Raw genomic sequence first — 18,362 nt, forward strand, 5'->3', positions numbered from 1 at the left:
AAAAAAAAAAAAAAAAAAAAAGTTTCCCTGCTATAAGCCATCAAATAACCAGGTAAACTTGTCTCTAAAAGTCACTGGAGTCTTTCTGATGATTATAGGGGCTCTCTACCTTTTTTCTGTTTAAAATAGAGGATTATTAGTTTGTAAAATAAATAACCTTTTATAAATTAAAAATCATAGATAGAATATTTAAAAATTACATCCAACTCTACTCCTCCACACCACCATCTTTGGACACTTGGAGGTATTTCGTTGAATGGTTTTGTTGATAAGAAGTATGAGGCAGAGGGCCTGGGATTTACCACCAAGAAAACAGACAACAGCAGAAAGTGACTGGAGTCAGACTGCACACCTGCCTGTAGTACACCACCCTACAGGAGGGTGCTGCAGGGGCAGGGCTTTGAGGACCTGAGAAGAAGCAGAAAAGCAATGGACATCCTGGACAGTGTGTGTTTTCCACACTGATCTGTGACTGCCCAGTGGTACAAGGAGGCGACAGGGAGTGGGGGGCCCAGACTGTGGTGAGGGCGTTCTTATACCCAATGTGATGCACCCAGGACTTCTCTTGAGTTCTTGCTAATGTTGCCCTTACTCCCAACAGGGATGTTTTTGAGCTAAACTTCAAGAATGTTAAACTTTCCAGTGGCTACTATGACTTCTCTGTCCGAGTTGAAGGTGACAGCCGTTACATTGCAAACACTGTAGAGGTAGGTGCTTTTCTCGTACCCCTACTGCCACATTAATATATCTTAAATGACCAAGACACAAAGCCTCTGTCATGTGGTGTATATATTAACTTTTGTGCCTAGGCTAAAGTGACTGCCTGCCTCTGTCCCCTTTGTTCTGGGATTTTAAGCAAGGGCTGCACTCTGTGTAGACTTTTCTCTCTCATTCCACCTACTACTGTAAGAAACGTAAGCTGCCCGGCTCCTTCATTTATTTTTACAGTGTAGTTTTATAATGAGCTTGTGGTGTGGTGTGGGTGTGTACCTGGCTGAATGCTATGATCTTAAAATCACCTGCTTTGATCCTCTCACCATCCTCATTTTGCCTTTGAAGATATCCTCAGCTAGACACCTTTGACATTCTCTTTAAATTAAAAGAATAGGCAGCTAGAAGGTTTGACCTTTTCAAAAGCAGGACTTACTTACTGGATAGATACTTATTTTGAAGTTTAGCAGAAAGGAAGATGTTTTCTGAAACTCCAGGCATTGCCTCATGTCTGACCTTTTGGGCATAGACAGCTGATCCGATCCATTCGCTAGAACATAGTTTGGGTAGGAATTAATTTACTGTGTATCTTGAACCTTTAAGTTTCGGATTATTTTATCGTGGTTTCCTTTAAAAGACTTTATCTGCAGCATACTATGTTACCAAGGAGCCTTGTTTTCCTCGCTGCCTCGTCTTTCCTCTTCCTGTGCCTTGGAAACGGCTTTTTAGCGGTGTTGCCCTGCTCGCACTTAGGCTTTTGTTCCCTTCCTTCGTGTTCGTTTCTAGGCACTCACCAACTACTGCCCAGCCCACTCTAATATCTTCCAAGACTCCTTGGCTTTATTAGACTCTGCCAGTTGCTCTGTATTTTCTCCAGCGTTGGCATTATCCGTGTTTATGATCTGTAGTCTAGAGTGTTCCTTGTTGTGAGGTGACTGCTGTCCTTGCTGTTACTGGGCAGCTTAGGCCTCCTCCCTGTGGACTGAATGTCCCTTGCTGGCTTCTTAGCCTTCTTCTTAGTGGCTTTCAGGAGTAGCATATGTTCTAGACACTGAGCTGTAGTTCTGAACTTCAGGTTTCTTCTCAGTATTATTTTATAGATTCTTGATGTATACAAGTTTTAAAGCTTTCTTCTAGATTATGGTGGTGGTATTTCTTTTTGTTATTGTTGGGAGTTGTTTTGTTTTGTTTTGTCTTGTTTTTTTTTAGGGATGTGTTTGGTACATGCATATGTGCACACTATGTGTAGGTATGCTCACATGTTATGTATGTTTAGAGACCAGAGGTGCACATTATGTGTCTTTCTCTGTCACTCTTCATTCCTCTGTCATTTAAGACAGAATCTGTCACTGAATCTGGAGCTTGCCATTTTGCTTAGCTGGCTGGCTGGCTGGTATGCACTGAATAGGGGAACAGGGACCCACCTGTCTCTGCACACACACATGCACACAAACGTGCACACACATACACACGCGTGTTCAGTGCTGGTGTGACAGATTTGTGCCTCCATGCCAGGGTTTGTATGGGGACTGAAAAAGCGACTCAGATCATCATGCTTGCTGTGCTGAGGCATTCCCCCAGCCCTGCTCATTTTCTATCTTTTAAGTGTTAAGGCTGTCAAAATGGTGGGGTGATGGGAAGGAGAAAGTCAGTTCCCATAAGTTGTTCTCTTACCCCTGCACATCTGCTGAGGCATGCACACCCATACACACAAATAAATAGAATTAGATTTGTTAAAAAAAAAAAAAAAACACTTCTTATCACACTTCACTGGGAAATTGCTCAGTGTTTTCCTCCAGCAGCTCTCAGGGGTTTCCTGGACAGCCTCAGGATTCTTTCACTTGTTTTCAGTCTAGTTCTCAGGCCCTCTTGCTAACTGCACTGAGCACATTGTATCACCATTGTCTCCTACATGTGATGCTTTTTCTTTAGGCTAGGAACTTCCTTTGGGTAGAAGCCAAACTTTGATCAGTCAATGATTAGTTTCTATAGTAGACTACTTAGAGAAAGAAAAGGAATCTTTTTTTTTACATTCTAGGGTGTTTATAACAGGCTAAAGTTTGGTAATCTCCAAAGGGGAGACTTGATGCGTTCTCTCCTCTCCCTCTCCTTCTGTCCCTCCCTCCCTATCTCCCTCTCCTCCTCCCTCTGTCCCTCTTTCTCCCTCCCTTCTTTCCTCCCTCCTTCTTTCTCTGTGACTTTATTGAGATATAACTTACCATCCCATGAAATTTGCTCATTGGAAGTATGTAGTTAGACATCCTTGGTGTATATTTAGAACTGTCTATTCTAGAATACTTTGATCATCGTAAAAAGCAGATTCTTAGTAGCCACTCTTCCATCTCTCCTGTTTCCAGCCCCAGCATCTACAAATTTACTTTCTCTGTGCTTTGCCTCTTCAGGATGTTCATATGATTGGGAATCACACAGTATGCTAACTTCTGCCTCTGGAATTTTTTCTTGTTTAGTGCATGCAGTATTTTTAGAATTGTTCATGTTTCACCATATTTAAGTACTTTATTCATTTCTGCGGCTGACTAAAAAACATGTTGTTTATTTATATTTGGTACTTGTACTTAAACACTGTGTGTTTTTAAGATTTATTTTTATGTATGGGTGTTTTGCCTGCATGTATCTAAGTGCACCAAGTGTGCCTAGTGTCTACAAAGGCCAGAAGAGGGCATTGGATCCCCAGAAACTGGAGCTAGGGATGGCTGTCTGGGCCATGTAGGTGCTAGTCATCAAACCCAGGACCTCTGCTGAACCGTCTCTCCAGCCCCACCCCCACATAACTCTACTTCCATATGCTTCTCTTTTAAATGTTTGACTTAGAAGAATTCTTTGGCTATAACATCCTTGTCAGATACATGATTTACAGAAATTCTCTCCCACTCTTTAAGTGGTCTTCAGTTTTTCTTGATACTATATCTTTTTGATACAAAAGATTTTAATTTATCTGTTTTCTTTTGTTTGTGATTTAGATATTATATAAGAAACCATTTTCTAAACCAAAGTTATAGAGATGCTTTTTAATAAGCATTTTATATTTTCAGAAGCTCTTAACCTGAGATCTCTGATGTGCTTTGAGATGCTTTGTATGTCTCTGACCTCTTTCCTCTGGGCATGGATACCCAACTGTCCAAGTGCCATTTGTCACAGACTGTTCTTTGCTCATTGAATTTTCTTGACATTGTCAGAACTTGATTGGCCATAAATTTAAAGGTTCATTTTTGGACCCAAAATTCAATTCCATTAATATATTTTATCTATAATCCAGTCGTACCCTGTGGGTTATTATAACACTTGGCTTCTTGAAATGTCAAGTCTGCTGTTTGTCCAAGTGTTTTTGTAGTTGTTGGAAAAACTAAGCACAAAATAGCAGAATTGTCTATTATCGTCAGCCCTTACTGAGACCATTTATTGTCCTGCCCCTTTCCAGGGATAGATGAGCAGAAAGAAAATTTCTTTTCCATTTTATCGCATTGGAGCTCAGTGTGTGTCCATTTGTGTATGTGAACATGTGCGTGTGTTTTGATTCTTCTGAATGTACAGCTGTACTATATAATTTCAGTAATAGTCACATTTAGAGCCTTAGAGCAGGTCAGTAAGCCCTGTTTGCTCCCCCTTAGAGATGCCACCATTGGTCAGAGTGCATTAGCAGTGGTTCATGTGGAAACCTGTAATAGTACCCATTGACACTGGGCTGGCTGTCAGGGGAAGCAGGGGTTTTGGAAGCTTTCATTATTAATTGCCTCTAATGCACCATCATTTTTGACAGTAATAAGCCAAACGGGGAGTTATTACTCTCTGCAGAAAGACCACATTTCCTGGTGTTTAAACATTTTAGGGATATACGTATAGAGGATACAGGGCAAGCAATGAGAGGGACGGTGTGCTCCTATGTAAAGCAGGCCCAGCTGTATTACGTGGGCACACTACCCCTTTCCAGTTTGAGATGAACCCCACAGCACTGGTTTGAAGAAAGTGTTAACCAACCGGGACCCCACAGAGTCTTAAAACAGGCCTGCGAAAGTTATGTTTCTTTTGGTTTGTTTTTAAGATTTTACTTACTTTATGTATATGAGTACACTGTAGCTGGCTTCAGACACATCAGAAGAGGGCATCAGATCCCATTACAGATGGTTGTGAGCCACCATGTGGTTACTGGGATTTGAACTCAGGACCTCTGGAAGACCAGTCAATGCTCTTAACCACTGAGCCATCTCCCTAGCCCGAAAGTTATGATTTTTATTGCACACTTTCCTGTAAAAGAGTGGCATAGAGCCGGGCAGTGGTGGCGCACGCCTGTAATCCCAGCACCTGGGAGGCAGAGGCAGGCAGATTTCTGAGTTCAAGGCCAGCCTGGTCTACAGAGTGAGTTTTAGGATAGCCAGGATTACACAGAGAAACCCTGACTTGAAAAACCAAAACAAAAAACTGGCATAGAAATGCTTTTCTTATGAGTGTCTCCACAAGTCTGTTCGTTATCAAACTGTTTAGGATTAAAGGATTTGTTTTAAGCTTTCCTGCCTGTTCGCTAGCAGCCCTGCAGTCTCTGTGCAGCAGAGAGCTTGTCATTTGGCAGACTTTCAAAATAGGAAAACAAACCCAGATTACTCAAGTTCACCACAAGTTTGCCCTTGTGCGCATTCCTTGTGTCTGTATACTCTGGGAATGTGTGAGGTGGATTCCTTCAGAACAAACATGCAGCTGAATCTTGATAAGCAGGCTTTGATGGCTGTGTTTCTACTCATGGCTAAGAAACTTGATGGCTTCCTTATTGCTATGTTTAAAATAGTCTGAAAGAGCCTTGTCTGATTCTTATCTGTTTGTCTGTCTCTATCTACTGAGAGGAAAAAAGATTATTTTGAATATTAAATGTATTTTTTGACAATTTCATATATGTACACAGTGCCCCCTACACTCACCCTCTTAGTCCCCTCTTACCCTTGTCAGCTCCTCTCCTCCCTACAAGTCTCCCCAGTTTCACATCTTTTTGTTTTGTTTCTGTTTTTGCCTGTTTTGAGAGAGAGAAACAACACAAAGTTGGGTGAATAGGTAGGTAGAGAGGATCCAGAAGGAGTAGGGGGAGGAGGGAAAAAATATCAAAATTTTGAGAAGTAGTTTTTAATTTCAAATTTAAAAATAATGTGTATAAAGACTGTATATGCTGGATAGTGGTGGCAGACACCTTTGATCCAGCACTCTGGAGGCAGAGGCAGATGGAACTTGAGTTCAAGAACAGCCTAGTTTAAAGAGCAATTCCAGAGATACAGAGAGAAAGCAAAGTACAGAAAAATAATAATGAATATGAGCTTTTCCCAGTTCAGTCTTCTTGGAGAAGTCTATCTATCATCAATAGCTTCTGAGTGCTAAGAAAACATAAAAGATGAGGCTGGAGAGATGGCTCAGTGGTTTAAAAGTACCTGCAGCTCTTGCAGCGTCCATATCAGACCGTTCACAACTGCCTCTAACTCCAGCTCTTGGGGATCTGATAGCTCTTTCCTCCAAGAACACATGTGCACATGTACATACAGTAGCCACACTCAGATACATGCGCATAATTCAAATAATATAAAGTAATAGGAAAGCCCTCTTATTTGCTGTGGAGGGATCATTTGATAAAGTTGTAGTCTTTGTCACAAGTGAGGAGCTTCTGCTCATCCTTGGGAGTCTGCTGTGAGGTAGAACCCCACTAGGTTAGCTGTGCAGGCCTAGTACCTAGCCTCTGATCAGAAATCTTGCACAGAAAAAAAGCAAACAAAAAACCCCCCAAAAAAACAAAAAAAAGCCAGGCAGTGGTGGCACATGCCTTTAATCCCAGCCCTTGGGAGGCAGAGGCAGGTGGATTTCTGAGTTTGAGGACAGCCAGGGCTACACAGAGAAACCCTGACTTGAAAAAACTAAAAAAAAAATCTTTCACACTCTGAAGTTTTCTTCAACAAAACAAAAAATTATTCAGCCAGATAACTGAGACTGGTTTATAATATGGTTTTTTATTGAAGCAGGAGAAAAGACTGCTAAAAAGGGTTCCTTTAATTTTCTTTTTTTAGTCTTGATTTGAGCTATCATACCTTGGTGTGGCACCTTAGAAAATGTCATGGCTCTCCTTCCATTATTTGTGCAAGCTGCTCTTTTCCTTGATCCCAACAGTTAAGCAAAACGATTGGATTTGCCAAAGACTTCTCTGTCTTACACTCAAGCCTGTCATATTTGGAAGGTTCATAAATACATTTGCACATGTACACAAAAATGTGCCTTGGGTTTGCATAATTTACACATTCAGACTTAGATTTTTAACATGTTTTCTGTATCTTTTGGGTATTTACATTTATTTTTAACCTAACTTTAAAATTTATTTCCTGGCATTAGAAATGTTTATAAAGGAAGAGCCAGGATGGTCTGGTTTGCACTAGAACAGATTCCAGATCTTACTGGGTTGAAACCTCTGAGGTCTTGAGTGAGTCAGTTGGAGTCCCTGTTTCATCTCATCTTACTCGGGAAGCTTTAGTCAAGGCAGCCAGTGTCGGGACATCATCTGTGTTGTTAAGACTTCCACAAAGAAATGGTATAGTTTCCTTCTCTGTGACTCCAAGGAGAACAAAGGCCATAGTGTGCCGACCAGTATACAGTAGAGAGTGTGAGCTCCTTGATTAACAGTATGGAGGTCACCATGGCACCTCGCATGTGTGTGGGGAGGGCTACTGCATGCACACCTAGGGGGAGGCCAGAGGCTGCTCGAGAGCCTGAGCAACACAGCGTGAGCTGTGCAGTCTCTGATATCCACACCTGACATAGCACTGCCTTCCTAGTGTGCAGAATGGCATGGTTTTACAGAGCCAGGGCCTTCCCCAGAGTACACACTCAGTAAATCCTTGTGCTTGGTAGGACTTCCTAGCATGAGTTATTTAGACATTACTTAAGAAACTCTCTGTGTTTGTTTGTTTGGTTTTTGTTTTTTTGAGATTGTCTGTATAGCCCTGGCTGTCCTGGAACTCTCTCTATAGACCAGACTGACCTTGAAATCAGAGATTGACTGCCTCTGGCTCCTGCATGCTGGGATTAAAGGTGCGCACCACCACTGCCATGCTCCCATATTAATTTTAAGAACCTTTTTTTTTTTTTTAAACTCCTTCCCCTGCTTTTCCACCTTTTAAGATACATATGAAATACAGAGATGTGATGGAGGACAAGAGCCAGGTCTTAGCATTTAGGACTCAGGATGGGGCTGGAGGGAAGTACCATCTGGTTAGGCTTACAGTGGTCTGGAAGACTCCTATCCTAGAAGTCTTGTCCTGCCTGCATTCACTTTTAAGAGAAGAACATTTTACTGCAGGGGTATAGGTCAGTTGTATATACCAAGCATATACAAAGCTATGTAAAACCAAATATGGTGGCACACCTTTCTACTCCATCCAATCATTTAGGAGGTAAAAGCAGAAGGATCAGAAGTGCAAGGTCATCCTTGGCTACATAGTTCAAGGCTAACCTAGCCTAGGCCTTGTGAGGTGCCATGATCACTTCCATACTCTTAATAGGATGATCTCAAAAAGTAAAAAAGGAAGGAAGAAAGAAAATTTTGGTCTGTGAATGTGACTTGGTGGTGGTTCTTATCTACCAGTATAGGAGAGTCTGGGTTGGATGCATGCACAGATCGATGCGCGCGCGCACACACAGAGGAGGCTTTGGGTGTACATGTCTCATACCCATCAATTGATGAACGTCTTGCATATTTTGCTGTAGCTTAGAGTGAAGATCTCCACTGAAGTTGGCATCACAAATGTTGATCTTTCCACAGTGGATAAGGATCAGAGCATTGCACCCAAAACTACCCGGTAAGTAGGATGTCACCTGGGTGCTGAGGATCCCGAACTTCAGAGCTGGAAAGAATATCCCAAGGCACTGTGCCACCTCCCCCCACCCACCCTAGCTGCTGTCTCAGTGTTGCTCTAGGGATCCTCATGGGCAGGTCGCAGATGTGGGGATTGTTCATGCTAGTGTTTGGTTCATGAACCAACTCGGTTACCTCAGGGAATCAACCTTGAGTCCACTCTGTCATTCACGTTATTTAATTCAGAGGAAACAGTGGGTTAATTTGTATTTTACTGCAGTCTTATCTTCAGAGTCCTGAATAAGCTTTTGGTATGGCCTAATGGAAACTTCCTGGCCAGTGGGAGGTCTGAACCTAGTTTGAAAGCCTTAGTTAGACCTAGCTCTAAAACAGGCTCTTGGCCTTCCTAGTGCTGTGACCCTTTGATATGGTGACCCCAACATAAGATTACTTTGTTGCTACTTCATAAGTGCAGCTTTGCTACTGCTCATGAGTCATAATGTAAATATGTAACCTCAGGCTGAGGACCAACCGCTATGAGACTAGTGTATGTCCACTAGTGCCCTGAGGCACAGCTTCAGAGTTTTATTTTGTTTTTAAGTACAAACTTCCTAGGGAACCATTAACATTTTTAACATAAAAGTATGGAACACTTCAAATTTGCATGTCACCTTTGCACAAGAGTCATGATAATAGTCTCTGTATCATGACTGGGTTTTTGTTTTTTTTGTTTTTTTTTTTTTGGTTTTTCGAGACAGGGTTTCTCTGTGTAGCCCTGGCTGTCCTGGAACTCACTCTGTAGACCAGGCTGGCCTCGAACTCAGAAATCCACCTGCCTCTGCCTCCCAAGTGCTGGGATTAAAGGCGTGCACCACTACCGCCTGGCAACTATGACTGGTTTTTAATACATGTGGTGCTGAAGTGAACACTAGCCATAAACATTTGATCAGGATTGTCCAGAATGGCTGGTGAAGACTGAGTGGGGAGGAGCTTGTCTTTGGTGTAGCTTAGATCCCAACTGTACTATGATGGAGTAGCTGTAGAGGCAGATGAACCCTAAAGCTATTTTGAAGGCAGAGCATGCTTTAAGCCACTCTTTTCTTGTGAGTCATGTAGAGCTAGATTTTCTGTCTCTGAACCTGTAGTGTTAGTGGGGAGCACTCTTTGAGAATGCACTACAATAATGGCTGGAAAAGTGGTTTACAAAGTTAATTCTCTATCAAGTTGTTCTTCATTAGTCATTATAAACTGAGAATGTAAAACAAATCCAGGTGTGAGCTCTGTAACCGGTTGGTTGGCTTGCTGGTCTTTGGCTGTCTTTCTCTCACCTCCCAGGAGACCGCTGTGGAAACACAGCTTTCCTCATCGGGTCTGCCCTTCAAATACTGTCTTTTTAAAAGCCAGTTTTGGGGCTGGAGAGATGGCTCAGTGGGTAAGAGCACTGGCTGCTCTTCCGAAGGTCCTGAGTTCAAGTCCCAGCAACCACATGGTGGCTCACAACCACCCATAACGAGATCTGACTCCCTCTTCTGGAGTGTCTGAAGACAGCAACAGTGTACTTACATATAATAAATAAATAAATCTTTTAAAAAAAAAAAGCCAGTTTGACAGCAGAAAAATAAATTGAGACAGTCCAGGAAACATAAAAAAAGCATAAAAAAGAAAAAGCCCAGCACCCTTTTGCCTTGCACCCCAGCCTCCTGCTCCTGTCAGCCTCAGAGCTGCTGGTGTTGACCGTGATTGTTCCTCTGCATTCTGCCAGCCCTGCAGCATGCACATAAGCTCCCTGCACCTGAGCTGGGCCAGTTAAGAGCGTGAGTCATTGAATTGAAGGCCTGGAGGTATATATTCTCATAGAGTGTTTCCCCAGACGCTGGGTCAAGTTTTCTCTGTGCTTTTCTCAGTCCTGGCCTACAGCTGAGATTGTGAGCTTAGTGGTCTGGTCAACCTTTCTCCTCCACCTTGCCTTGCATGCATGAGGCCCTGAGTTCTAGCTCCAGCACAAAACAAACAAAGGAAAGAAAGAAAAAAAGAAAATGCCTCCTCAGTGCAGCTGTATTGATCTACTTGACCTCTAGGCCACAGATACTTTTGTATGTTAATTGGTCTACCATGGAAGTGGTGACATGGGACAGGGCTAGTGGAGCTGTTATTATCCCTGTTTTCAGATAGGGAGGTGCTGGGAGAAGACTTGACTGATGTGTATATAAAATGCTCTCTTTTCAGGGTGACCTACCCAGCCAAAGCCAAGGGTCCATTCATCGCAGACAGCCATCAGAACTTTGCCCTGTTTTTCCAGCTGGTAGATGTGAACACCGGTGTGGAGCTCACCCCTCACCAGGTCAGGAAGTGGCCCCTGTTGTTCTCCTGTCCAGAAATTGATTGTACACTAGAGCAGTGATGCTCTGCTGCAGATGCAAATATCACATTTCTGTCTGCAGAACCTGGCTGCACCCTGGCTGTCTGGTCAACTTGTCCATGTCTCATTACCCCCTTTGTAGTGATTGTGACCCATTAACTGAAGTACACACGCTTTTAGGAAAAGGAAAAAGATTAGCTCAGCGTCTCAGATGTGTCATCATAGAAGCTTGGGGTAGCTGAGGCAGGAAGATAAGCTCAGGGTTTCCCTAGAGAAATACGCTTTTCTCTCATATTCTGTTTAGCTCAGCTGTACCCATCTGGCAGTGTGGCTCTCCTACTACAGTGTTCACTAGCATCACTCAAGGCCTTGTTAAAACCATGTACTTTTCACAGAGAAACCCTGTCTTGAAAAACAAAAAAACAAAACCATGTCCTTTTAATGTAGAATTTTCATAGTGCTTAGAATTTAAACTCGGAACTCAAAGGACTGTATAAGAAGGCCAGCAAAGTGACTCGGTGGTAAATGTTCTTGCTCTGCAAGCTTGACAACTTGAGTTCCCTCCCAGGTGGAACCCATGTAAAACCAGAAGAAGATAAACAACTGCACAAACTTGTCCTTCAGACACACTCACTACCATTCATTCCTGTGCTTAGATCATTCTCTATCACACACAATAAAGGAGCAAAAAGATGTTCAAACCACTTCCCCAGCAATGCCCTTGTCCTCAGACACCTTCCCTAGTTTCCCACTTCTCTGGTCTTCTCAGTCCTCAAGGACTGCTCTTGACCATGTCACATATGTGGTTAGGTATTGTACAAGGGAATTTTAGGTAAATATTCTGAGTGCTGAAAAGCAAACATTGTCAAAACCAGTGGACTTGGGTGTGCTGTATTGCTGTGTTAGCCAGAGCCCATGGACTGCTGAAGTGGACTTGGGTGTGCTGTATTGCTGTGTTAGCCAGAGCCCATGGACTGCTGAAGTGGACTTGGGTGTGCTGTATTGCTATGTTAGCCAGAGCCCATGGACTGCTGAAGTGGGTTTGCTTGCAGGCCCTGTTTCTTGTGGCCGTAGGTGCTGTGCACACCTGTGCCACTAGAACAGCCCTGGCTGTTCAGTTTCTCCCCGTCTTTAACCCACTTATTCCAGGTAGCTTGGCCAGGACCTGTGATCAGACTGACTTTTAAGTACTTCATCCTCTCAGCGTTTCCCAGTTCTCTCCCAGAAAGACATTTGCCAGCCACATAGCATGAGGAAGAAAGTGAAAAGAAATGAGGAGATTAAATGAAGATGGGAGTGAGGCACGATAATGTAAAGGAACAGGGCTTTGTCTGGATTCTCCCAGCTTCTTTCTATAATTTGTGACTTAGTGGTGTGACATTTTGAAGATGAGTGTGTCAGTACAGGTGGAAGACAGGCATCCTCTCCCCACCCCTGGACAAGACTAATTGCCTTAGTTGGGATGCTCTGCATTGTGGGCTCACAGATGAGATTTATGCTTTATGTGTAGGTCCAGCGCTAGCTGTGTTGCTATGGCAACTCATTTAATGCTCTAGCCTTCTAACCTATAAATTGGAGTCAACCACTTGTCTTGTTGAATTCTTTGCCTTGAAGCCCTTGAAAGGAAAGCCTTGTGTGGATATTAAATTTGTTGCTGTTCTAATGCACACTGGCAAGACCTTGTTTCTTATGCCATAGCTGTCTCAACCCAGAACCAGTGAACTGAGGCTGGGCAGCTGCAGATGGATGGTGGGCAAGTGGCTCCTATTTCCCAGGTTCTGTGCTTCATCCTTCCCACACAGGAACTGACGTAGTTAACATATTTCTATGTTAAAGATGGAGAAGTCGGGGTACAGAAGGTTAAGTGACCTACTCAGCTACTAAGTGATGGAGTGGGTCACTGTGTTCAGAGCCAGGCTCTCTGTGACACCAGGCTGCTCTGTCCCCTTAGAACTCTGCCTTGCTGTTGACAGCAGCACCTCCACTGCTACATCTGGAGCTGGAAACACTAGGAAATTGAAAGCAAGCCTCATGCCGTTCCACCTTGTTTCCCTCTCTTCACTCTCTTCACTCTCTGGTAAAGAAGTTAATTAGGTGGCAGAGTGGCCAGAAGCTGGCAGGAGGGCAAATGCTCACACTGGGTGTTCAGCCTCCGAGTTGCTGAGCATTGCTGGACAGCTAAGTCAAGATTCTCTCCTTTTTCGAGCAGAAAGTTGTCGGTGGGGAAGGAGCTGGGGTCACATGCTGCTCCCCTCTAAAGAGCCGGTCTGCCTGAGCCAGAGCGCTCACTATGACAAAAGAGTAGGACTCTATTCCTGGCTGATGCAGTGTTGGGCCCTCTGATCAGATGGAATTTTTGTTCTCTCCAGACATTTGTTCGACTTCATAACCAGAAGACTGGCCAGGAAGTAGTGTTTGTTGCTGAGCCAGATAACAAGAATGTATATAAGTTTGAATTGGACACCTCTGAAAGAAAGATTGAGTTTGACTCTGCCTCTGGCACCTACACACTCTACTTAATCATCGGGGATGCCACTTTGAAGAACCCAATCCTCTGGAACGTGGTATGTGCTGATGGGCTCCTAGGTGAGGGCTGCGTCGCTGTACCTCACACTGACAGGCTGGCTATGAGACAGGGTCATACAACCACGGCCTTAGCACATAGTAGATGCCTAATAAGTATTGATCAAGCAAATGAATGAAATACACACATCCCATGAATTTCTATAATTATTTTATCGGAAAGAGGTTTTCTGGTTACATAAGGCCCTGGGGCATACATAGATGAACAAATATAGTCTTGGGCTTTGAGATCTGTTATAGCCTAGGGAAGAAGAGGGCAGTGAATGAACTGTAGGTGTGTAGATTGCTGGTTAATAATGTCCAGCAATTATGTGGTTATGCTGTAGGTTTCATGGTTCTTCCTTACCAGCCTACTTTTTTGATAGTTTTGATGACAGAAACATGAAATACAGCTTTGGAACAAGGGATTAAGTAAGGAACTACGGGCTTCTTGGAATAGTATCTGGGAGTGCATGTTAAGGAGCAGCCTCCAGAGAAGCTGAGCGTGCTCTCGGGGAGCTGGGAGGCTTCTGAGCCTTTAGTCTAGGGAAGGAAGTGCAGAGGGCAGTGAGCAGAGTCAGCCGGGACTGTCTCCATGCAGGATGAAGGAACAGCTGCCTTTCTTCTGCTACTTTCAAGATTCCTTTTCTCCTTCTGGACTTGATACTTTTGTGCCGTCTTTTATGTGACTAAATCACACTTCCCAGGAACCCCTGGCAGTGTCTTGATTCCAACTCTAGCAGCTAGTGCACCAGCTGGGGTTTTCCCACCATGCCAGTACGAAGTTGGAATCCTTGTTCTAAAAGGCACTTTTGGCAAATGCTGGCTTTGCTCTTGAGACTGTCATTGCCTCCATCTGTCAGCTAATGGATGACAAGGGACTGGACTGTGGAGAGCCTTTTCAGTCATGGGCTTGGCTTCTTCCTACCCTGTGCCTCTAAACCAGGCTTGCTTTTCCAGGCTGATGTGGTTATCAAGTTCCCTGAAGAAGAAGCTCCCTCCACTGTGCTGTCCCAGAACCTTTTCACCCCCAAACAGGAAATTCAGGTAAAGTCCAAAGGTGTCATCCACTAAGCCTAGAGTTGAAACGGACCCATGGAGAGAAAACTGCAAACTTCTTGGCTCTGGCCCTGGCCCTTTGGCCTGTTTGCATGTGGTGCTCTATGGTGTAAACCTTACCACTCTGGGAATTGGGTGGCGCAAGTTCTGGTCCCATCTTCCAGCTGAAAGCACAACAGAGATGACACTAGATCCCAGGCCACCCCTGGGCGGTCCGAGGCATGAGTAGGGTTCATCCACTCTTATCCTTTGTGCTATATAAATCAGACTAACAGCTGAGAACTCACCTTGGGGGGCAGGGCTTTGCTGCCCTGGGCAGATTCTTGTCTGTCTCCGGCTACTCCCCTTCCTTGTGACACAAAATAAGCAAGCTCTACCCAGCCTGGCCCATCAGAGCTTATGAGGACCAAAATGGATAAGTAAGGAAGAGCTTTTCAGTGTCTCCGAAATGCTTCATATAGTAAATACAGCTGTCAAGGAACATGAGGCAGCTCCCACAGTGCACTGCTCTGCCATCGTGCGATTCAGTCATTGTAGCAGTGTGGAGCCTTCTTGTGAGTGAGTGGGAAGTGTGAAAAGAGAGGCTAACACATGAACAGTAGTCAGGGGTGGTGGTCCATGCCTGTAATCCCAACATTGATGAGGCAGAGGCAAGAGCATCCTAAGTTCCAAGCAATAAAGGACAGGGCCTAAAAGGCCAGGAGAAGGATTCTTTCTAAATCTGTGTTATGTTCTGTGACAAGGAAGGGGCTGGTGGGCTACAGGCTCAACCAAGGGCAGCAGTCATGACAGACAGCACTAGGAAACCCATGTCAGCAAAGAGGAACCACGGTGAGAACATGGGGCTGCGGGCTCAAGCAGAGCTACCTCCCACTGAAACTGGGCTGGCTGCTCATTAACTAGTGGGAAAGAGGCCACACATGAAGAACAGACACTTGCAAAGAGTGCACAGTGTCACAACTCATCTGTCCCTCATAGGGTCTTTCAGAAGCCTAGCAGAGTGACCATGGCCCTACCTATTCCTGTTTCTTTCCCTCTAGTCTCATGGCCAAACATCGTTTGGGCTTGAGTATACTCTGTGGACTCATAGTGCATTGCTACATCTGCTATTCCAGGCCTTAGGCAGTCTGGTTGCTCAGGAAAAGATGAGGCACGCTATCCAGCTTTCTAGCTTGACTCTAGAAGTTAAACAGAGCTGGTGAGGGAGGTCTCAGCTGCTTCAGTTGATCTCTAGAGCCCTGACTACGGAATAAAAAGAGTAAGTTAAGGGTGGAGCATCTGTAACGAGGCCCTGATGGATCTTAAAGAGGTTGCAGTTACTGTTAGTTGGTCAGGTATAGCAGGGAAGTACCGTGACCTAGGAACCAGGAACATTTTTAAGGTCTGGAGTCCTTGGGTGTAACATCCAAGCCATCCCTAGGCCTGAGCCTTCTTTCTGACACAACCAGGTGATGATCCTGGGTCGTATGCATTCTCCAGCCTCTAAATGACACAGTCTTTGAGGAGAAAGGTTAGCCATATGCTGGCTGGAACCAGAACAGTGTCCTGGGAAGCCTGGGACCAGAGAAGCAGCATAAAGCCAATAAAAAGCTTGGCCTCTAGGAGGTATTTCCTCTCCACAATTGTTGGCATTTAGTCCCAGCTGAGAAGGGCACATTCTGAAACTTTGTGGTGTGTCTGTCCTCTTGTCAGCACCTGTTCCGAGAGCCTGAGAAGAGGCCCCCCACGGTGGTGTCCAATACATTCACAGCCCTCATCCTCTCGCCCTTGCTCCTGCTCTTTGCACTGGTAAGTCGCCATCATTAGCATGGGCAGTGGATCTGGCTCCAGGCAGGACAGTTGTAGCCATTCCAAAAGAGTCTTTGTGCTCTGCTCTAAGCACAGCTCTAGGGGGTCCAGCAGCTGTGACTTGAACTGACAGTCAGAAAGTTTTAGAATGAACAGAGTTCCCCACGATGGGGGAAGAGCCAAATAAATGCATCCATTAATAAACACATGAGAAAATTCCTGCCAACAGTGACCGGTGTGGAGTCTGAGATCCTCTGTGGGAGTACTCAGATGAGATCAGGTGTGGAGAAAAAAAATGGAGGTCTGTATTGATAGCTTTAAGAATGGAGAACAAGCTATGCATTCCAGATCTCCAGGGAGCATGAAGCTGAAATGATCGGAGGTCCACTTAGAAGAGGTGTTAATTAGTCTGCCCACACAATGAGTGGTGTGCCCTTGTTAGCAGACTGACAGATCTGTACACTGATGCCAACAGGTGTTAGAGAAAGAGGCTGACAAGGAGATAAGGTAAAGTCAGTATAATCCACCTATGGAAAAGTTTTTAAAAACTGTATGAGTATTTGTCAGCTCAGGAGGAAACAACATGGATGTTGTAAAGGAAGGAAATTCCTACTTTACTAGTAATATTTAGCTGAATGATGGTGGCAGCCACAGCAGAGGAGGCAGCACTCAGGAGGCAGAGGCAGGCAAATGTCTGAGTTTGAAGTCAGTGTGGTCTACAGCATGAGTTCCAGGACATCCAGAGCTACACAAAGAAACTCATCTCAAAAAAAAAGGTGATGTTTATTTATATATGTATGTGTATATATACATACATGTATGAGTTTTTTTGAGTTTGGTTTGTTTTTTTTTTTCAAGACAGGGCAGTGGTGGCACATGCCTTTAATCCCAGCACTTGGGAGGCAGAGGCAGGAGGATTTGTGAGTTCCAGGCCAGCCTGGTCTACAGAGCGAGTTCTAGGACAGCCAGGGATACACAGAGAAACCCTGTCTAAAAAAAAAAGGGGGTTATTTATTTATTTAATGTATGTGAATACATTGTTGCTGTCTTCAGACACACCAGAAGAGGGCATCAGATCCCATTACAGATGGTTGTGAGCCACCATGTGATTGCTGGGAGTTGAACTCAGGACCTTTGGAAGAGCAGTCAGATGGCTCTTAACCATTGAGCCCTCTCTCCAGCCCTTATGTTCACTTTAAAGAGAAAAGAAAAGAAAAACTATCTTGGGCCAGGTGTGTAGTCTACAGAATGAGTTTCAAGACACCCCGAACTATATAGAGAAGCCCTATCTCAAACCACCACTGCCGCCTCCGCCCACCCCTCCCATTTTTTTCTTTCTTGGAACTAGCTATGTAGACTGTGCTGGCCATGAAATCACAGAGATCACTGGTCTCTGCTTCCAGATTGCTATGAAATTATGCTAGACTCAATTTCTATATTTTAACCAATTAAATTTTTTCCTTTGTTTTTCTGAAAATCATAAATGTAGGTACATAACCTCAAAGCTGAGAGAATTTGGGCAAACAAAACTTTAGGTATTATTTTTGGCAGGTTACCTATGTTTTTATTAACTGGTTGGTTTTTCAACGAAGAGGAATGTTAAACTACAAAGCACGCCACAAGCTTTCCGACAGGCCTGGCATGTGGGTGTTTTGTATTGGGGTGATGGAGAATCCATCCTGAGAGCACCTTCCTGCTGCCTGTGTACGGTACTTAGTGCAAGTGTCAGTCATTTTGATTGATGCAGGGGAAAAAGGGACAGTTCTTCCTGAGGACTTAGAGCAGTGTGCTTGTCACCTGGGGAAATTCCTGTCCTTCTAGTGTATGTGAACTTTGAAGCTCTGGGGCTCGGATCAGTGTTGGCATAGAATCTGTCGCCACACTTTCATGTTCTAATCTTCATTTATTTCTCGGTCACTCAGTGGATCCGGATTGGAGCCAATATCTCCAACTTCACCTTTGCTCCTAGCACAATTATTTTTCACCTGGGACATGCTGGTAAGTGCCCCAGGCTGCTAATTCCATTTAACCTCCTCTGACATTTCGCCTGCC

General features: G+C 44.2%; 1 protein-coding gene across 4 annotated transcripts in view; it reads left to right on the forward strand.

Moving 5' to 3' along the window:
• The window catches only part of Rpn2 (ribophorin II), a 47,224-nt gene that overhangs the window by 23,248 nt on the left and 5,614 nt on the right, over positions 1 to 18,362 (forward strand). For all 4 annotated transcript variants that reach the window (XM_031372548.1, XM_031372549.1, XM_031372546.1 and 1 more), the window contains exons 9-15: positions 602 to 707; positions 8,455 to 8,546; positions 10,769 to 10,883; positions 13,271 to 13,465; positions 14,424 to 14,510; positions 16,215 to 16,310; positions 18,233 to 18,308. In XM_031372548.1, coding sequence (XP_031228408.1) covers positions 602 to 707; positions 8,455 to 8,546; positions 10,769 to 10,883; positions 13,271 to 13,465; positions 14,424 to 14,510; positions 16,215 to 16,310; positions 18,233 to 18,308 — 767 coding nt within the window. The remainder of the gene's footprint in view (positions 1 to 601; positions 708 to 8,454; positions 8,547 to 10,768; positions 10,884 to 13,270; positions 13,466 to 14,423; positions 14,511 to 16,214; positions 16,311 to 18,232; positions 18,309 to 18,362) is intronic.

The sequence above is a fragment of the Mastomys coucha genome, unplaced genomic scaffold (assembly GCF_008632895.1).
Source record: "Mastomys coucha isolate ucsf_1 unplaced genomic scaffold, UCSF_Mcou_1 pScaffold15, whole genome shotgun sequence".
Taxonomy (NCBI): domain Eukaryota; kingdom Metazoa; phylum Chordata; class Mammalia; order Rodentia; family Muridae; genus Mastomys; species Mastomys coucha.